The 22,351-nt window shown below is 45.0% G+C and overlaps 1 protein-coding gene across 1 annotated transcript in view; it reads right to left on the reverse strand.

Moving 5' to 3' along the window:
• Positions 1–6,731: 6,731 nt before the first annotated feature.
• The window catches only part of CYP27B1 (cytochrome P450 family 27 subfamily B member 1), a 30,660-nt gene continuing 15,040 nt past the window's right edge, over positions 6,732–22,351 (reverse strand). Inside the window, exons 5-9 of the mRNA XM_069653355.1 lie at positions 21,072–21,235; positions 18,659–18,825; positions 17,715–17,796; positions 13,923–14,120; positions 6,732–8,873 (exon numbers count right to left, since the gene is read on the reverse strand). Of these exons, the coding sequence (XP_069509456.1) occupies positions 8,760–8,873; positions 13,923–14,120; positions 17,715–17,796; positions 18,659–18,825; positions 21,072–21,235 (725 nt within the window). The 3' untranslated portion in view covers positions 6,732–8,759. The remainder of the gene's footprint in view (positions 8,874–13,922; positions 14,121–17,714; positions 17,797–18,658; positions 18,826–21,071; positions 21,236–22,351) is intronic.

The raw sequence follows: 22,351 nt of genomic DNA on the forward strand, positions 1-22,351 counted from the left end.
TGCAACATGCATCCCTATTGGGTAAGCTTATTGAGGCACTTTGACTCCCATTGGTTATCGCAGTCGTGAAATGTCCAGCCCACACTAAAAGAACAGACATGATTTCTCACAGTAACCAAGCTGCAGATTTAGAAGCCAAAAGGGCAGCATATTTCCCAAACATTTCTGGTTTTGAAGAAGAAAGTGTTAAACAGGTGTCAGAATGGTGTATGATGGTAAAGGAGGGTTTCAGTATGTTGTCTATTGTTCAGTTAATTGAGTTGCAAGGTCGAGCCCCATAACAGGAGTAAGATTTGTAGAGAAAGCGGGGTGTTCTTTATCCCCCACTGAGGCAATATGGAGACAAGGCAGTACTGAAAAGTCAGTTATGCCTCTAGCATTACTGTGGGTAGCGCTGTAGCAGCTTCACTATCCCATGCATGTGACTCAAGAGAGTCTTGCTGCTATAATTGTAGAAAGATGGTTTTCACCAAATTTCTTAGAACATGTGGCACAGTTTATTATACACAGCATTGTGTGCCAGAAATTTACAGCAGGGCACATTTTTTCCGAAAAGTGAGAGGAGCATTTCCTAGACCCAATGGCCTGTATCAGCATCTACATATTGATTATGTGACTATGTTGCAGACATGCATTGGCCCTAGGTACATGCTGGTAGTAGTATGTCCCTTTTACAGATGGATTGAGGCAGGTCCATATACACACCCCAATGCCACATGTGCTGCCAAGTTCCTTGTGCGTGAGGTGTTTCCAAGATGGGGCGTGTGTGAAGCCTTATGGTCTGATAATGAACCTCATTTTGTAATTGAATTATTTGACCAGGTTACCCTTTTATTAGGTATAAAGCATATGTTTTATTCTGCCTATCACCCACAGGCGAATGGAGTTTGTGAACGTTTAAATGGACTCCTTAACGAGAGGGTAGCTAAAATTAACATTACTTTAAGAAGAGGTGGGTACATTGCCTACCCCTTGCATTAGAGGCACTGTGAAATCATCATGGCTCAGATTACCACCTAACTCTCCATGAGCTGGGGACTGGACACCATATAAGAATACCTCTTTCTGCTCCTGCTAGGTTAGGAACTGATGCCCACAGTGTAGCAAAGACATTAGGTGGTAAGATGCATGATTATTTGGCAACTATGGCCGCTAGGGTCTCTTTTATTTCTCAACAGTCAGGAACCTGAGGGAGGGGTCAAAGAGGATTGACGAAGACAGCCAACCAATTGATCCCAACTGTTTATTGAAGCAACCTAGTTAATATACAGGGGACCAGGTGCTGGTACAAAAGCTTGTTCACACTTGGAATAAACTCTTTTTTGAGGGACCATGCGAAGTTACTCTCACAGCTAGCAAGTTACAAGGAAGACGAGCCACACTGCACCTCTACAACATCAAACCGTATAAAGGAAAGACCTTCACCCTTCCTGCATCTGCTGACAGTGAAGCAAGAGAAGACGTTCCGCGCATGCAGACCAGATCGGATAGCAACTTGCAACTATACTAGAACTATTTTAGATAGGAACATGAAACATTGTATTGACATACTGGATCCACAGAAAAGGAGCACACTGCATCTTTTATGCTGCCAATCACAATAACATTGCACACATACTTGTATGCTGTTTTAACTATATATTGCAGCCTTACCCATCCCTGATAAGATGACACATTGACATTGTGAAACATTTTGGCAATCCTGAAAACAGTCATATTATTTTCAGAATCATTATTGCTATTATCCTGCAGTTTCTGATATAAAAGTGTGATTTACAAAAAATAACAAATTACATATTGAATGAAAACAAAATGGGAAGGTTCAAAAATATAAGAGGCTCACTACCATCAGGAAAATCAATGTTTTTTAAAAAAAATAGTAATTGTGATTTCATTCTGCCTTATGATTTGTCTTTTCTTCCTTATTATTATGGTATTTAGACACATAATGGGCCTTATTACATGTGTGCCGGTCCTGACACAACGGTGCTGGTAAGCCTACCGGCACCGTTGTTTCTGGACCGGCACACTACAGGTTTTCCTGCCAGAGCTGCTGTGCCCGACAGGGCAGACCCTGCCTGACACAGTGGCCACAGTAAGCAATCCATAACGAAAGCACCAACACCATTATTAACGGTTCGCGGTGCTTCAGTGTTCCCCTTTCCCATTGAGTCCTGTAGGTCTCCAGGGTAAGGGGGAATTCCAATTTACCGGCGCCTGACTTTCCAGAACGCCAGGGTTGTCATCCCTGGTGTTACCAGAAAGCCAGGCGGCAGTAAGTCTTACAAGTCCGGCAGCAAACCACCGGTAGCACCGGCAGGGTTACCACCAGACTTGTAATGAGGCCCACTGATTAGAAATGCAGGCACCTTGGTTGACAATGAAACATTTCTTATGACCCCTAACAAAAGCACAAGTAGCATCTTCCCTGATTTTACTAAACAAGTTGTTCGACTTAAAAGGGATGCTGGTGTAGATGATGAAAATATAAATACATATCTTGATAATTCGGCCCATTGAAATAATAACATGGTATCAGCACATGAAGGAGGTGGGTGAGTGAATGATAGATGAAAGGTGCTATGTATGTTCTCTCATCCCCTATGCCATGAAGGCAGCCAAAACATGTATTGCAAAAGAAATACCTGCACACGATGCGAGTGCCTCAGCCATCTAGTAGTGTGCACAACCAGAGGACAATTCGAAGAAAGATGTGTAGAAAAGATGGAAAAAGAGATAGGCGGGATGAGCAAGATGCTTATATATTCATCCCTGGTTGGAGAACAATTAAAGGTTGTTGAAATTAAGAGGCTGGGATGTTCAGGCATACTAGAAAAATCATGAGTACCATGATGCTGGGAGAGACCACAGGTATTTGTGTATGGACGAGTTGCCACCATTACAGGATCGGAAGATTGGAATGTGATCTTGCACTGCACACTTATTGAAGAAGGAACCACTAAGCATAGTGCAAATAGTAAATAACATATGCCTAAAATCATGGGCCAAGTATTTTAAGGTACTAATGTAGAGGAGGTGCTAGACCCCCACCCCCTCAAACTGAATGCAGATAACTTGTCAGGATGATCAATAGTTCCAGTATTGAGAAAATCAGAATTGTGGTGCTTTTTTAGCCAAAAAGCACATTTTAGGGCAACATATATTTTTTAGGGTCAGTGCAGTTGAGGGTATCTCAGGTATTACACATATATCATGAATATCAAAAATCTAGTCTATAAACTGAACAGGAAAAAAGTTATGCATAAAAGTAGAAATAATAAACTCATCATTTGGTAGCTGCAGAGAGTATTCAGGCCAAGGCTCAATTTTTTTTTTTAAATGGATGCCGTAAAACAAGATGGTGGCCAAAACCCCTAGTCATGCAGTATGATGAGTAATTATTTGGTAGCAGTTCAGCTCAGTTCACGGCAGCTGATATATATATTTACACTTTCTTGACAGGAAAGCACGGTATAGCCTGCCAAAAAGACTCCGGGGATCTGCCAAGGGATGCTCTATTCCAGACAGTTTTCAGTTGAGTCTCACGCAAGCTATCAGATTGAGTGTCCATCAAACCATGTGAGCCAAAATATGTCACGTCAACTTGGTGAGTGGCAGTCAAAACAGCCAAGCCAAGCACAAGTCGGGTGGGGGGTTGTTTTTAGTTGTAGGAACCAATCAGAATGTATTGTGCAATAAAATGTAATGTTGCACCAGCCGTAAAAAAGCATAAAAGTCAGTGATTTCGGGAGCTCATTGCTGTTGGTTGCCTGGTGTCCTGTGATGCATTAAATATGATTTTGAAGCACAGTCCGGGTCGTCCGTCTCCCTGTGGCTGGTCTCCAGTACCTCAGTTCACTAATGCCAAAGGTTATGGAGGATGCAGCGCCTCCTCTTCACTAACATGGGTTGACACTGAAGCAGGGCCGGTGTCCATAATACCAATAAATAATGCAACAACATGCTTGAGGAACAAATACCTGGTTCTAGTTGGAGAAAATAAAGGATGCAAGCAGATGCTCAAAGTACCAGGAATGAATGGAGCAACTGCCATGCTGATGGAATAATAGTGGACTTGTGGATCCAGAGTTAATATGCAGTTGCCCCATTATTGGGGAGGAATATGTTCTTTCGTGGTCATACATGTTCCTGCATTAGTGATTCCCCAAAGTGACCTTCATATTGAGAGTTCCCAAAAATGTATGAATACCAGAGAAAGACGAGGTCGCTCAACCTCTGTCAGCTCATGAGGGAGAACTATTTCTCATCAAAATCAATAGACGCCTATGATGATATTCCAGTGGAGCATAAATTATTCAGCAAGACAGCAATTATATTTACATCTATATTTATGCCAGGACTTCAGACTGCAGTGAATGCCAAGTAGTTACAAATCACCGGATGGGAGCTGTTACAAACAATTAACGTGACAATAAAATGATCTAATGCTATCAAGGAAGAACTGACGGCAATCAGGCTCATGACCCTCCAGAACAGTGATGTCCTGAACTTAATTATAGCAATTGAAAAAGGCGTGGACGCTAAGATTGGGCCTTCTTGCTGTACATTCCACCTGCACAAGATGGAGAAAATGGAACCCTGACAGAAGCAATATATATGCAGACGATTCTGCATACGAAGATGGAGGACAAAGCTGATGGGATGGATGGAATTTTTTTTCACTGTTTTCATGGATTACAACTTGGCTGGCAAATGCGTTCAAGCTACATGGAATAATACTAGAGTTGGTATTGCTAGGAATCTATCTTATAAGGATCATTATAGGACAATGCAAGAAGACAGTTAAGAAAGCCATTGGGATGAAGATAATGATTGTTATAGATGCTGAAACTGCTGAGCACATGCAAAATGAAAGCAGCACCCATGTGAATATAAAAGGAAGTCCCCTGCCATCCCCAGGAACAAAGTTCTATTACCCTAAGGATCACAAGAAATATGTAGAGCATTGGGTATGTTGTCCACCATCTGGAGAGTGTTGCTATATGACTTGTGTGTGGATCAACATATAAAGAATGCAGGTCACCTAAGAGGGATGACAAAGATATGGATCCCAAAGAAGCCACATTGTGAAGAAACAATAAAGAGGATTGAAGAGGATGAGGTGGTCGAGGACTCAACTAGAGGGGGAATGTATAGGAGCGGGTGGACACGTCATCCCTAGCTCCCACCCCTCATCCCCATCATATTGGAAGAGCAGGAGAAGAGACCTATGTGGGACACCAGGTATTGTCCCAATACCGCATTGAGTGTATGAGAGACGATATGCACTCAGACAACTGTATTGAATATGCCCTTCCACTAAAAAGGATAGAAGGATGTCTGCACACACGGCTGGACATCGAAGAGCTATGAGTGAAAGTGAACAAGGGCAGAGTGACATCCTGAAGGAAAGACATGAGGATGCACTGAAAAAATATGCAAATACTTAAGGGATAAAGATGTCACTGGAGTGATAAGAGAAACATATAATCACGTACAAAGACATCATGTGTGCCAAAGAAATTAGTGAGTAGAGATGAAGTGAATATACATTTGCAGAAACTCAAAGTAGTTGAGACATATAGAAGCTTGCTGCAGAAGAAAACATACCGTGGATAAGGCAGCCATGAGAATAATATGGACGCTGGGCTCATGTTTATTACCAATCAAGCTACCTAAGAGACAGACCAGGGCTGTAGGGACGGGAGATGCTGGAAAAACAGCTTTGTGTGAGAAATAAATAGGAGTTTATTGGCCTGGGATCAAGGAAACAACATCACAGAATAATTGCAGGGCACAAAGGGAATCAGAGGATAAGCTATGTACATAAGACATATTTCTCTTAGATTTATTAAGTAAAGAAGAAAACATCTCCATTTGCCAAGTATTGGACAAAGATGTGAAAAGCTTCTGTGAGGAAGAGCAACCAAGTCTTCAGAGTCAAGAGGAGTAATGTTACCCAGCTTAATTGAATCAAATCGCATTAAATAAAAGATTGATATTGACGACATTGGGGTCTCCTCACAAGCGATTCAGAAGTCAAAAACAAGGACTATTCATTAAGCTCCAAACAAAGATAAAGATGTACCTACACTCCCATGAAAGTCCCAGATTGACTATTTGGGCAAGTGTTTAGTATTCTGACGTTCCTCTCTGGCCCCGAGTTCTGTTTTGCTTACGTGCTGCTAACAAGCTCAAAGTGCAAGGATGGGAGAGAATGCCAATCAATCAGGTCTATGTAGCAACATGCTATCCAATGTTGCACAGGCTAATCTGCTTCTGTTATTCTGCTGTATTATACGTATTTAGAAGTGTTCTAGGCATGCCCACTAGATAAGGAGAATCCAGTGATATTACTAATACTTATATGATATGTAGGTACATAGGCTCCCTTAAACAATCCCTCCCTCGCATAGGTTTTACAGTTTGCCACGTAGGATGGTGACATAGATGACGCATGTCGAGGTATAATGCCTTTGTATAATCGAAACCTACGGGTGAGTGTGTGCATTGTGTGCATGTTGTTTGCCAGGTTGCCCTACTTTATTCTGAGCTGATTCTCAAGTTATTCTTTGAGTCTGTCCAGTTATTTGGGTCTGAGATCATTATTGGTAATTCCATTGAGCACATGAGACACTTCAAGGTGCTAGAGCACAAACATATAAGCAACGCTGAGGAAATGAGCAGCAGACTCTCGCCCAACAAAAAGGAAAAACAAGGAAAATTGAAACTCAGTGTATCAAAGTATTTCTTTATTAAATCAATATATAAATAAATATTGTTAAATATAAAAACTGCAGGTCCTAGTTGTAACAAAAGCAGCCTCTCACACTAGAAAGGCTGCATAAATAGGTCACATTTGATCAGGTATTATACATGTCACAGCTTACGCTGCAAAAAAACAAGTCAGAATTTCCTAAGTGGTTCGAAAATATTAAACAAATGACACTATAGAAAGAGAAAAATAAATAAGGCACTCTGGTAGCAGGCAGAAGACTCGATGAATATAATAATGCTACTTGTAAACTGAACGTTTTTTGCTGATCGCTGGGGATCAGGATGGCTGAACCCCAATTCGCCAAGTGAGGATTTGTGTGCAATCAGAGAAATGCACAGGGCAGATATTGTACATTGTAGGCGAAACGTTGTTTTCCCTCTGAAAAAAACAAGAGGAGGCCGCGGGCACAGCGGGCACAGCCTCAACGTGGTCTCACAAAACCGAAGTCGTGGGTCACTTATTTCTAATTTCTGGTCTGATGGTTCCCTGCTGATCAACTTCAGAACTGCCTTCTCGAAGAAGTGCTCAGGCTGGTGAGAGAGCAGACAGGTGCATTTAAAGTCAAACAGAAATGGATAACATCAGCACATGGAAACCAATAGAACTTGCAACCCAGGAAGGTATATGGTCAGTGCAAATGCGTACTTCAGTTGGAAATTGTTTGATATTTCTGAAGATCAATATCGGTCCAGGTCTAACACCAGACCTTGGGCAATATTTCGTATCACTCTTACTCTGACGCCACCATGCTATGTCTATATATGCCTGGTTCCCTGTGTTCACCGAGTGTAAATGTACTTCATAAGATTGCATCACCAGAGTCTTGGAATGTAATTGTAATGGGTTATTTAGAATGCGCTTAATACCCAGAGGTACCTAAGTGCGGACCAGGGGATCGAACCTGTGTTGCTCAGCGTCGTCTTGCTTACAAGACGAGCACGTTGCCCCTAAGCTATCCTCCCTTATGCTTCAGAGCATTAAGCCAACGGCATCATCCTCCGTGACTCATGGTATAGAATAATGATCTATTATCAAGGTATATGTGATGGCAGGTTGCATGCTGCTTTTCCAATCGTCGCTACCTACAAGACTGCAGAGAGGATCATCATTCCTACCAGAGAGGAAGCCTCCGAACCTTATAACCTTCACAAGGAATTGCGTGAAGGCTTAGCCCTGCTGATCACTTTCTCATAGACTTTTCACATGACTGTGTCTTCAACGAATCATGACACTAACGCCTTCCCCACCTCCACATTCAATATTTTTCACACTTTAGATAACACTTTTCCTCAGCTTTCGAGATCTCCCACAGCTCTGCGAGCCAGATGAGCATCCACTTGGCCTCCCCCTGGTGCCTGCTCTTATGTGAATCTTGGTGGTGTCTGAACTGTGGCGAAGTGGGGCTTCAATGTCCTTATACTGTGCCACTTTGGGCCTGAGTGTTGCATTCATTAGCCTAGTTGAAGACCCAGCTTCTAAGTGCTCTGTAGGTACATACGTGCTAGTGAGAGCGCATTTAGCATCACTGCTTTGGCTAGTTCGGGAAATACGCCTTACTTTAGACACACATCCGTTGTGCAAATCTCCATAGAGATATGTGGTTTTTGTTCCACTAGGCACAACGAGTGCTTGCTTCAGCTGGTGCTCTATTTCCTTCTGAACGAGATTGGAACGTCTAGAACGTCTTGCTCCACATCTCTTCTTGGATGGAGGCAATTGCTCTTCTTAAGCCGGGCCGGCCCACGGGCAATGTGCCTCCTTGGATGGGAGATTCCATTTTACCATCAACGATGTTTATGATATTTCTAGTTTTGCCGCCGTGATGTTGGATGGCCTCGGTACAGGTCTTCCATGGGGGTGGGAGGTAATCCCCATTGCCTGCACTAGAACTATCCAACGTGGCGGGTGTGGCCCTGTCCACAGCCCTCAGACAGAAGTCCTTTGCACATGGCTGATGGTAACTCGGCGGGCCCGTCCCTCGTTATCGGTCCACAAACTGCAAGTTGATTTCCTTTTCAGGCACCAAGAGTGTCCTCGTCATGGGCTTTACGATGCTGTCTTCCTGTTCAGGTTTGACTTCAAAATGCATGAGAATCTGAAACAAAGCATGAGATTTGGTTGTGAATTCTGACAGAAAGAATGAGGCACATTCAATGTTGAGTTCCAAGATTTACAAAGTTGCTCTTGTTATTTTGTGACCCTTTACATGAAACATCAAGGTCCACATGAACCCTTCACAGTCCCGGTCCTCACCGACCCACAACAGTAATTGGCCAACAGGCTTTACAGGTGACTTCCATCATTTTGACCAGAGCTATATCAAGAAACGGACAATGGAGTTGCAGTTGCTCTCCAGATTGCATAACCAGCAGGGTATAATAGGTTCAGTTATCAAAACTGGCACACCAGGCAGTTTGTCAAAAAGGAGTGCAAATATAAAAAGGGGAAAGGAGGTGATTTTGTTTTTATATTTGCGATTGCTTGAGAAATGCACAGGTCACCTTGTTCTCAAAGGGGAGTTGCACATTTCAAGGGGGCTGTGCAGCAGTGCAAATGATGTCCTGGCCAGTCCCCTTGTACACATTAGTGGTGGAAGCACACTCCTGACACTAATGTATGACTCACTCCCATCTGCCACGTGGACGATAGGAACACATCTTACAGTGACAACGCCCTCAGGGAAGCAGCCACTGTTAAACACACATGGCAACACATGCGTTCAGATCCCTGCTTGAGGGATATATATGCCAGAGGGACAGTTCATGCAGGATGCGCTTTGATATCCTCAGAAATGGCAACTCAATTGCACAAATGAACAAATAGGGCAAAAGAGCATTTAAAAGTGCACATCAATGAGGTGCGCATTCAAATGGCCCCTGTCAATGGAGCGCATCTTTTTGGCGAAAATGATGAGATGCACAAGTGAGTCTCATCACATGTGCCCCAAAAAGGTTTTGACAACTTGGCCCATCTTGATTTATGTTGAATTTTGCTCCCCGGCAAGATGTGCCTGGATCAGAGATGACAAGGAGCAGGAACCAGGCTCACCTAGGTAAGTACAAACAGATAGCATGCTTTATTCACTTAGTTACATAGATGCAGTTCATAAAGGTGGGAGAGAAGGTTTACAGCATCTGCCCTGGTCCCTATCCATACTCCAAGTCCCCAACCGTCACTTTCAGAACCCCCAAGCCTTCCAGCACTCCAGATTCCACATAACATTCTATGAGGCTCAGCTTGCACACACACAGTCATTCTGATTCATACAAGATACAACAATTTACCCACTGACTTCTTTGAGGTGTTACGCAAATGCCACCTTCGGCACTCGTATGCGACATCAGCCTCACTCATGCTCACTCCAATAACGTAGTGTTTACCTCATAGGTCTGTAGTAAATCATTTGTGTCTACAATAGCACCCCAATATTTAAATAAGGTATCCAATACATGTTACCAAAGCACCTACACTCTAGATCTCATGTGGCCTACATGTGTAATGTTCAGGCTATCATTTACCTTAATTGTAATTTGCAATTGTAATTGGTTATTTATAAAGCACTTAATACCCACAGGTTTCTACGTGCGTACCCGGGGATCAAACCAGTGTTGTTCTGTGTCGTCTTGCTTCCAAGTCGAGCGCGTTGCCCCTGAGCTATCCTACCGGCCATAGGCACCACATATTTTGCATTCGATTTTTCCAAAGAATTGCCATATTCTCCATCTCCTTCATCGACATTTCGTACCCTACATCTTTTCCCCAGGCTTTACATCTCTGTTGCCTGCTACCTCTCATTCTCTAAATCTCCTCTCCTTTGTACTTCCCTTATTCAGCATCTCACTTCCCTTATGCTTACTATATTCGACAACCCATTTCATGTAGACATCCACAATCCAACACGAAATGCTCCTTACATCGTTTCCGACATTTTGTTTCCTCTACACTTCCAACGTCTACCCCTAATGTCCCTTTGACATCCCATATTCTGGACATCATGTTTGCCACCATTTCCCCCACACGTCCTCTCCTTTCCAAACAAACTTCCGATTTTGCAGGGCATTTGCCCTGGCGTTCACATGTTCTGCACCTCATTCCCTCAGGCATCGCCTAATGGGCCTCTCACTCTGGTTATCCTCCCCGTATCCTGCACCTCATTCCCCTCATACTACCAAGTTCTGCATTTCATTTGCCTTGGCCTTCTTGTCTGGTGTTCCATTTCACCTCCACGTCCCATGTTGGGTGTGAATAAGATGCTCTTTGCAGAGGATGGCCTTCATGTATTGTCCGATTACCAATGAAGGTTGGGGGGCCTGATTTTGATCCAAGTCTTGGGGCGTAGATTGAAAAATCTTGTTTCCCGGCTCTTCTTTGTCTTTCTGCTGCTCTATTCTGGCTACTTCTGGGTGATGCCCCTACTGCCAGAGATGGTGACTTTTGTCTTCTAGGTGGGGGGGGGGGTCTGTGCACCGTGACAGCTTTGTGTACGATGGCGCAGGCTTTGAGGGTGATGTGTGCATGCAGGGTAGCCAGTGATGAGTGTGGGAATTATGCGGTCGTATTTACTTCTGGCTACTTCTGGGTGATGCCCTGACTGCCAGAGATGGTGACTTTTGTCTTCTAGGTGGGGGGGGGGGTCTGTGCACCGTGACAGCTTTGTGTACGATGGCGCAGGCTTTGAGGGTGATGTGTGCATGTTGGGTAGCCAGTGATGAGTGTGGGAATTATGCGGTCGTATTTGGGGAACATTTGATGAGGCGAGCAGCGACGTGCAAATATGTCTCACAACTTGTATTCATTAGATCTCTGACACATTGATGATAATAATAATGTATGTAAATATGTGCCATGTAAAGCACTTTGGATCAAAGCGCTATATAAATATCGAATTATTATTAAATTATTCCTAGTTAACCCAGCATTCCATATCTGCTATTTACCTCAGATTTTACCTCATGTATGTCCGCATTCAATACCACGCACCACACTTTATTCATCTAAATGGCTCTAAATGCGCTTTCAACTACACCACAGCCTACTGATATCACCCGCAAGCACACTTGGCCAACGTCCAAGGCCTTGCCTAGAAATCCTGCTAATTTAACCTACACCCAATTCATCTTTCAAATGCTGCTGTTGGCCCAACCTGAAACTCACCACCTCAGCCTGTTCTGATGCGTCCGCTTCACTGACGGTCCCACCCAATATGTTATCATATGCCTCATGTATTCCTCTGTCCTCCACTCTGACTGTCCTATGGTTTCAGTCAAATAACATGTCCTTTGATTGTGCAGCTGCTTAGACTGAAGCCTTGACGTTGGCATTGCGGCTCACAAATCATATCTTTGTGCCAAATCAACCTTTGTAATATGTTGTCGATTTCCCAGCAAATGCATTTCAGATTTCCATGTCAAACTGATAGAATAAAATTCATTCTGTCCCATGCAATTCCCTGTAATTCTGATAAACTGGCCCAGGACCATAGCAGTCACTGAGCCTCATCACGAGGTGGGCGGTATCTTGGCTGTAATACTTCTCAACTGTAATAGCGTTAGCGCCAACCGGTCCGGCGGTATTACAGCAGGATCACGGGTTGGGCGTTAACAGTAAATCCCCATTCCACATTGGCTTATGGGGAATTTTTGGCACTAACACTGCGCGCTAATACAGCCGGTGGTAATAGCGCCGGAAAAAGGGTCCTAAATGGGATTTTCACCTCCAGAGGTAAAACAACTCATTTAGCACCAGCCCTTAAATGTGGCGGCAATACCGTAATCGCTGCATTTAAGGGCTACAGCCCAACTCGTGATGAGGCTCAATGTGTTAGGACTGGAACTCTTGAAATGGCAACTTTTAGGTTTAAAACCTGCACTTTGTACACCTAACTGGAATTTTGAAAGGCTACATTTTGGAATGATCACTTTTTGATGATTTAACATGCTGAGTGTTCCATTCTTTTGGGAGTTAAACCCCTCCCCCTCTCCTGCATGCCGGTTCTTCTTAGTTTCCAGGTGCTCGGCCAGCCTGAGCCAGCAGGGTAAATGCCATTGATTAATGCAGAGATGGCTTCCTTTGCATTTTCTGCAAATATATTGGAGCTCTTTTAAATATTCAACATCATTTTATTTCAAACTCCCCTATCGACAATTTTCTCTGCAGCTCTGCTTAAAGCCTTTTTGTTGGCGTTGAAGCCCACAAATCATACATCTGTTATGCCTATTCAAACTTTATAATCTATTTTCGGGTTAAAAAAGTTATGGGCCACCCACACACCAACAGTGCACTCTTTTCATATATGTATGGCTCACTGATCAGATCCGAAGCAACATGAGCATCGATGAAGAAATTCCCTTTTACATCAGCAGCCACACAGACATTCATGGAGTCGCCTCCAAAACTACAGACGTGTCCCCCAAGACTAGCTCAATAGTCTCAGGAATTCAAACCGTGGTATTGAGCCCTGTATTATTCATATTGCTCATCTCAGGACACCCCTTTTTTTGCAAAATTCACGATTTCATTGTGAACAGAGGGTAGCACAGGGGCCACGCTGGTCTTGGAAGCAAGACCACGCAGAGCAACAGAGGTTTGAATCCCGGATCTGCGCTTAGAAACCAAACTCAGGTACGGCATTAGGCTCGTTAGAAAAAAAATTAAATAAATAAAATAAAAAGACTGATGTCAAAGGCTTCACTGAAGGCTCTACTTCATTAAAGCCATTTATCCCATTCAGTACAATTGTGACCTAGTTCTCCACAACAATAGAGAAATAGATGTTACTGCATGGAGTTCCGGTCAAAGTCCTAAACCTAGGAGTCCCTTACCTTACAAGTAAACTGAGGACAACCCTTGCGGACAAATCATCACGGCTCATTTGTTAACCTTAGTGCTTATTGAAATACGTGGTCTACTTATAAGTCAATAGCGCTTCCTTATCACACTACTATTCAGTGCAATCGCCCTTGGTGTCCCATTCTGATTGCAACACCCAGCTGTAGCATTTGAATTAGTATCATCAACTTGGTCCCTTTGTCCTTCAAAGGAAGACTGTGCTCCCACGTGGGCCGCTTTGGTCACAGCACAGGTATTGCTTGCTGGCTCTGCCATCTGCAGCGAGCATCTATGAGAGTTCCAGAGCTGCACTCACCCTAGACAGAGCCAGGTAGACCTCCAGCTCTGCAATCCGCTTCCCGATGCAGCTCCTCTTGCCAAAGCCAAAGGGGATAGAGGCGTAGGGGTGAAAGGAGGCATCCTTTTCCATCCAGCGCTCTGGCTGGAACTGGTTGGGGTTCTGGAAGGTCTTCTCGTCCCGGGAGGTGGCGTAGTGACACAGTGTGATCAGCGTCTATGAAGAAGAGCACTTTGTGAGATAACAGGCCTGTATAACAACACAATAGCATGCATGATGCGTGTGTCTGGGTGTGTGTGTGCGCGCGGGCTGGTATTATTATACTTTTAAGGACCTTCCTTTTAACACTCAGAGTTGGGTGCTGCAAAGTGACTGCGCTCACAGTGTGGAGCTTTACAAAACAACAATAAGTAGATACATGTGTAAATAAATAATAGTAAAAACATTCTCCAGAAGCCCCTGTGTTTGGGTACATATCAATTATTAGTGACATGTGTTCGTGTAAATCCTCAGAATTCATGCCGCAAATAGCAGAGCACAGTGGGTTAGACTGCATCATGATGCACACACATGCTGTGTTTTCTTCAGTGAAGAGCTACTTTGGGTCCTCACTAGTAGGTTGGGTATCAGCCAGGTCCCCACAGGTATAGTAAAGGAATGAACACGTCTTTGCTTTGCACTTTGGGTCCTCACTAGTAGGTTGGGTATCGGCCAGGTCCCCACAGGTATAGGAAAGGAATGAACACGTCTTTGCTTTGCACTTTGGGTCCTCACTAGTAGGTTGGGTATCGGCCAGGTCCCCACAGGTATAGGAAAGGAATGAACACGTCTTTGCTTTGCACTTTGGGTCCTCACTAGTAGGTTGGGTATCGGCCAGGTCCCCACAGGTATAGGAAAGGAATGAACACGTCTTTGCTTTGCACTTTGGGTCCTCACTAGTAGGTTGGGTATCGGCCAGGTCCCCACAGGTATAGTAAAGGAATGAACACGTCTTTGCTTTGCACTTTGGGTCCTCACTAGTAGGTTGGGTATCGGCCAGGTCCCCACAGGTATAGGAAAGGAATGAACACGTCTTTGCTTTGCACTTTGGGTCCTCACTAGTAGGTTGGGTATCGGCCAGGTCCCCACAGGTATAGTAAAGGAATGAACACGTCTTTGCTTTGCACTTTGGGTCCTCACTAGTAGGTTGGGTATCGGCCAGGTCCCCACAGGTATAGTAAAGGAATGAACACGTCTTTGCTTTGCACTTTGGGTCCTCACTAGTAGGTTGGGTATCAGCCAGGTCCCCACAGGTATAGTAAAGGAATTAACGCGTCTTTGCTTTGCACTTTGGGTCCTCACTAGTAGGTTGGGTATCAGCCAGGTCCCCACAGGTATAGTAAAGGAATGAACACGTCTTTGGTTTGCACTTTGGGTCCTCACTAGTAGGTTGGGTATCAGCCAGGTCCCCACAGGTATAGTAAAGGAATGAACGCGTCTTTGCTTTGCACTTTGGGTCCTCACTAGTAGGTTGGGTATCAGCCAGGTCCCCACAGGTATAGGAAAGGAATGAACGCGTCTTTGCTTTGCACTTTGGGTCCTCACTAGTAGGTTGGGTATCAGCCAGGTCCCCACAGGTATAGTAAAGGAATGAACACGTCTTTGCTTTGCACTTTGGGTCCTCACTAGTAGGTTGGGTATCAGCCAGGTCCCCACAGGTATAGTAAAGGAATGAACGCGTCTTTGCTTTGCACTTTGGGTCCTCACTAGTAGGTTGGGTATCAGCCAGGTCCCCACAGGTATAGGAAAGGAATGAACACGTCTTTGCTTTGCACTTTGGGTCCTCACTAGTAGGTTGGGTATCAGCCAGGTCCCCACAGGCATAGTAAAGGAATGAACACGTCTTTGCTTTGCACTTTGGGTCCTCACTAGTAGGTTGGGTATCAGCCAGGTCCCCACAGGTATAGGAAAGGAATGAACACGTCTTTGCTTTGCACTTTGGATCCTCAGTTGTAAAACAGGTCTTCACTAGTATCCTTGTGATGTGATGGCAAGTGCACGTGTGCTCATGCGTGGGCAGTGGTGGGCCTCTACCCCGCGTGCCTCAGTTGTGTGGGTATCCTGGTTTTCTGCTCCTCTTACCCTCTCTTAGTCACCAAACTCCTTTCCTTCTTTCTTGGGCAGAGAACTCCCAAGCCCTGCGTAGTGGGGTTGGGCTTTTTAGCACAGTGTAATCCGGGGCCATTTTGAAAACTATTTCCATGGCCACGTTTGGTTCCGAGTCCACCCCTGTGCCTAGGTTTGTGAATGCATACACAAATTCCATTCCTTCTTCTGTACGTGCATACGAAGGTACCGGACGTGTCGGTGCTTGATCTTTGAAGGCCCTGTAATGGCCCCTCCAACAGGCGGCACATGAAGGCCTCTGAGTCACACTATATGACTCTCCATCCTCATTCCCTCCCACTAGACCCCCAGTCTCACCACTCCTGCCTCAGGCTCTTCATCGTGTATGTGAATGGTGAGCCCTGCAGAGTAGGGGGGATAGTGTCCTGTATTTTTAGTTTGTTAAGCACTTGAACAACCTGGGACCTTACTGTGTACTTATTTATTGGGTGGTGTGTGTGGCACAAAGTACAAGTACTGACGCTTCGTAGTGTCTCTACCGCAAGGGTAAAGAGAAACGGGTCTATCACAGGGTTTTCAGACCAGTGACATGCATGGGGCCCACAGCGGGCAAGTGCAGCTCATACAGACACATGTTGGCAAGAGAAGTGCAAAGGAAAGAGAACACGTGCAATACCGGATACACGTAGAGCAAAGTAAGGTAAGGGGCAGGGCAGAGGATAGGGGCAATGGCGCAAATCAATGATCCAATGACAGCACATTAGGTGCAGGTAGGACTAGCACATTAAAGCTGATCAACAAAGATTGCAATACAGAGGTCAGAAGAGCGATCAATCTCCTAAGGAACAGTATTGCTTAGAAAGGAAAGGTTTCAATTTTTTACCGGAAATGAAGGTGGTTCTTGACAGATCTAACGCCTTGGGGGAGGCCTTTCCAGAGAGAGGCCCCTGGAGTGTCTAGGGCTCTGACGCCTCATTTAATTATCTTGCAGATGAAACCGGTGATAGTCTAAGAACTTGTGGATCTCCGAATCCTTAGAGGGGCATATTTCTTGATCTTTTGCCAGAGGCGCATAGGGACAGTGCGCGAGAGGGCCTTATCAGTGAGGCCGAGGGCTCTGAAATCAATGTGTGCGCCATTGGACAGCCTGTGATGAGCGAGCAGGGCAGGAGTGATGGGACCATGTGGATTCATGCCAAGAATTAGTCTGGCTGCTTTGCTTTGGAGGACTCACTGTGTGTGATAACCGCTTTTTAGGGTGTAAGAGACTTTAACAAGAGTCAAGCAGGGAGAGCACTGCAGAGGAGGTTACTTATTAACATAAAGGAGGAGGAGAAAAAGAATTCTGTGCAATCTTCTACAAATCTCTGACCCTCCTGTAGCCCTATGACTTCCCCTAACGCTGTCCCATTGTGATGAACCACCAAAATGACATCTTATGCTACGTTTGTTGCACCATAATGGTGTTTCCGTGCAGAGGGGACCTGGCCTTGCAGTTCGGACAGGGCTGCTCCCATTGGTGGCAGTAAGTGACTGATTTGCATATGGCTGCACCCCTTTTTCAATTGGCGCAGACGGGCAATGAATCGGTGGTGTGGAAGGTTGCCCAGAGCGGTGCCAGATTCAGATTCATTCAAAAGCTTCCACCCACCACTTATTTGGTTATAGTGCCATAGTGGTGATGCCGTGTTGAAGCGTACATACCTTTTTTGGGATCACGTACTCTCCCACTTGGATGTCTCTGTCAGAAACCACTCGAGCATTGCCAGGGATTACTGGATACAACCTGAGGAGAGCAAGTAGCCACCATTGTCATTCCTGGGTTCAATTACACTTGTGCCATACAAACGCAAAGAGTGACAAACACACTAGCTAGAATTTCAGAGGAGAATGAAAAGGAATGGACGTGCTTGCAATGGCCGAAGATGGGTTTTGTAGCGTAGATTAAAAGTAGTGCAGAAATCGATAACGATAGGGAGAGCTTTGCAATTAATTTAATGCAACGCCCTGTGTTGGATTCCCAACTTAGGCCCTTACCCATGCAGGCTGTGCACCGATCTGCAGCAGTGGTGAAAGCACACTGGTCTTCCTGCAAGCAACGTCTTACTATTGATGTGACCCAAAGGCTAACAGGAGTTTTGGCCGCAACCAGATTCCATCCAAGTAGATTCCATTGAATTTATTTAATTAAATGAATTATTCCGTAAATACATGTGGGGGGTGGGTTTAGGCTAATAATTAATTAATTCATGCAGCCGTGTTAAGAGGGAGCTGCAGGGGGTCTCCCCCACATACCGCAGCATATATTTGCAGCAAAATCAACCAGTAAAAAAGAAATTCAACGAAATGTACTTCGATGAAATCTGTTGGCCAAATCACATAGAACCACCCCAAAGATCATTTTCATCTTCTTTCTATAGGGGACAACAATGTTCTTCAGTAAAGCAGTGCTTTGATACTCATGATCCTCTTGTGCACATCTGTCCCTATGTCACTCAAGCAGTGACAGCCCCCTCATTGCATCCAAGACATATTTTACAAAATGGCAACTGCCTGTTGACTGCAGGCTGGTTCCTTCATGTTTGATACACTACTAATCATCACAATCTCCAGCTGATCTCTGAGCACAGAAGGGGCAAGGTCCCTACCTTAAGACTTCCTTCACAACAGCTTTCATCAATGGCATCGCAGCGACATCTGCAGCAGAAGGGATTGGTCGTCCTTGGAGGACATCCCTGACTTCATGGTATAGTGCTGTCTGGACTTCGGGGTGCCGCGACAGTTCATAGAGACTCCAGGATAAAGTGCTTGAAATCTGCAAGAGGCACAAAAAATGGAATGTTGGCGAGGGAGCATTGGGGGTAATGCCAGGGAGGTGAACATTCCACAGCGATTATTCATTTCATTGGTGCTGGTGTTATTTTTTTAATATATCCGTCTGTTCACTCCACTTTGTGAAGAGTGGTCATACGGTCATACGGTTTGTTGCTATGACCCGACTTTGAAACTGGTTGGGCCTATTCACGCTCTTTGTCCCTCTACAATCCACAGCTCCTGGGATGTCTGCGGGAAGTGATGGTTCTGAGACACAAGTCTTTTCTTAGACCACTCTATCAGCCACCCACTGTTAAAGAAGCAGACTGGTTCCTGGAGCGATGCAGAAGTCTCCCGGGTACTGTAGACATACGAGGGATGCTTCTGCAAATATTTTCCCATCTTGATATCGACATCTCAATTGTGAACGGCTCAACCATTTGTCTAAGAGCTGAGTATTCCATTCTTGTGTTCCCCTCAAAAGCTTGTCTACAGGCAAAGCCTTGTGCTCTTGTTCACCCAGGCAACTGAAATAACCACTTACGACATCCTCGGACTCAATGGTATAGCAGACTTAAAGGACCTGGATTTCCCATGAATGCAGTCTCGGAGGTCAAATTTAGATCAATGATTGTGGAAGGGGAGCCACGACCCACCATGGAACTGGCTGCCAATCTGGCAAGCCCTTCCCAGATACCCCCTCAGCCAAAAAAACGACTTGTTCTTGATCTTAATAGAGGGATTTAGCCAAATTGATGCATTACTCGCAAGCAGTGCTTTCATTTTTAGCAATTTAGATACCTCTCGCCAACTCTAACGCAAAAATCAAGTTGCCTGATGACCACTGCCAACTTGGACCTCTGATGCCTTCTCCTTTGCTTGTTTTATATTGTTTTGTTCTGTCTGAGTGCTCTGAGGCCTGTGGGTTAGTTGGCGCTATATAAAAAAATTAGAATAGAATAGAATGCCTCTCCTCTTGTCATTTTTAGAAGTCAACAAGGCAAATGGTTCTAATGGACGCATCACACTTGCCTCCGCCACCGTCCACTCATCAAAAGTAACATTGGTTGGAGAGCACAGCAAGTCAAGATTCTAAAGCGGGCTTTCTGGACACCTGAACAGATGTTCAAGTAAGGCCTAAGTATATCGGAGACCTGGTGGGGCTGCAAAGAAACAACACATTCTTTGGAACATATGCTATGGGACTGTTGTAAGGTGAGCTCACTTTGGAGTGAAATCTTAGACATCATGATTGCAGTTCTTGGTGTGGATAAGGAATATGACTTTATGACTTTGATTTTGGGAGACAATCCCAATTTGGGTGACCTATCCTACTCACAGGTGTCCTGGCTCTTCAGGGCCATGATGGTGGCCAAAAATATTATACTACGCAATTGGAAATCAACTGTCTTCCCTACCAAAAATATGTGGCTTCGGGAAATGTGCTCCCTTTCGAATATTCAAAGAGTTGTCCTGTGGAACCAGAAGAAGAGCAATGCATTTGAGGCTATATGGAGCAGATTTGAGTTGGAATTGAGGTGCCTCATTAAGTACCTACAGAGGAGATTCAGATTTGGTGTTTTTTTTGTTTTTTTTCTCACGTTTCTCTTTCATCTTGTCTAATTATGCTACTATGTAATATTGATATATGATATTGGTGGGTGAAGACTAAACATCAACATGAAAAATAAATAAATAAATAAGCACTGTATCTGGAATAAGTACCATCAATGAATAATTCAGTGTGGCTGCTGACTCACACAGCAAAGTCAGGCACTTCATTGAACCCCCTCTGAGAAAGGTCATCCCCCGCTACATGCTCAGACAGTTGCATCCGGAGTTCACCAGGCCACTCTCCTCCACTATTGTGGGTGTGCTCCCACTTAAGGTACAGGAAGACATCACAGTGGCCCAATGGCTGAGTGCTGGTGGCCAGCCCCAAATGCTACAGCCCAGCCCTCACAACCAGCCCTCACAAACACTCAGGGAATGAACTAGGGCCCCAGCGCTTATGCCAGACCCACTGGGGTGAGCAGCTGGTACTCCCATTTACATAAGCCTGTTTCCTGTGTCAATCTTTCAGATATAGCTGTCTCTGTGCTAATGTTTGCTGCTTGTCGGAGGGGGGGGCGGGTGATATTCTTTTTAGCAGTGAAGCTACTGAGAGGAAGGTGTTGCTATAGCATGGCCCACATGGGAGAGAATGGCTGCCCCGGTTTCGGCCCTGCAGGAGTGGAAGAGACTTACTGTGTCGACACCAGCCAACAGAAGTTCTGTGACATTTCCATAGATCGTCTTCATGGAGAGCTTCTCCTGGGCCAGGTAAAAGGTGAGGTATTTGCCTTCAACAGTTTCACCCCGAGACACCTTCTCTGCCACGTCTGCCATTCTTTTGTCAATGTGTCCCTTGGCTGCAAAACAGACATGACATTCCATAAGAAGAATGCAGGGATCCGGGTTTCCTTATCCCAGAGAATATATTGCTCACGGACAGAGCTATCACAAGACAACACAAGCCCCTGGCCCCATGCTCATGGCAGGGTTCATGTGGATCATGAGTTCAGGAATGACAAATGAGGAGTGTCTGAAACGTACATATTGTGGCTTTGTAATCATCATGGCGGCGCGTAAATGCAGTCTGATTACTGAGTTCCGAGTATTGCAGAGAGAAGAGTTGGCCTTGAGTTCAAGGAACTGAGTATTATGTATTGCGGTTTTGGGCACCACGTCTGACATCTCTAGAAGGAATGTAATTGCTGTAATGTAATCTTAAAGCATCTCTCTGCCATTTTGGTGGCTTGCTGCACTTGGAGAAGCCAAAGGGATGCAGAACGCACACGAGGGGAATTGGTGAAATTGTGGCGGGAAATAGAAAGTGTAAAGCAAGTAAAGATTCCAGTGCATTTCTGGGATATGTGGGCGTGAGCACTGGAATTGCAGGACGCGACGGAGGAGGGGTGGGAGAAAAGGTCTGGCTAAAGATGTACATTGTCGAAGTCACTGGTGGTGAGTCACAAAGCTGTATTGGGTCGCACCGCCAGAGTAAGGAGGTGTGGGGGGTAAACGTCTGGCTGGAGATGCATCACGGATATACTGACTTCAAGCACCAGAACAGCCGTGGTGGGGAGGGGTGTAAGGCTAAGTTCTGGGAGCAAGCTATCCTATGTTGCAGGAATGAATAGAAGACCATACTCTTGAAAGCATAGGTTCTCCATCGCTGACCACCCGCAATGCCCTCTTCTGCTCCTCCTCCCTGGCGGATTTACCTGACTCCTCCCCAGGGGTGTTGCTAGGCATGGAAAAGATCAGGGGCTAAGCTAATGTCGGGACTGGCGGGATTCGGGGCTAGCTATATCCTTTTGGTTGTAGCCCCTGAGCTTATATCCGGGGCTACAACCAAAAGACCCGGGGCTATAGCACCCTTAGCCCCCCCCTAGCAACGCCTCTGCTCTTCCCATTCTGCCCCGCCTCCTCCCCTTCACTCTATTGACTGCTCCCATCTGTTCAGCAGCTTAATAAACAATGTT

The sequence above is a fragment of the Ambystoma mexicanum genome, chromosome 3q (genome assembly GCF_040938575.1).
Source record: "Ambystoma mexicanum isolate Mex_15411 chromosome 3q, UKY_AmexF1_1, whole genome shotgun sequence".
Taxonomy (NCBI): domain Eukaryota; kingdom Metazoa; phylum Chordata; class Amphibia; order Caudata; family Ambystomatidae; genus Ambystoma; species Ambystoma mexicanum.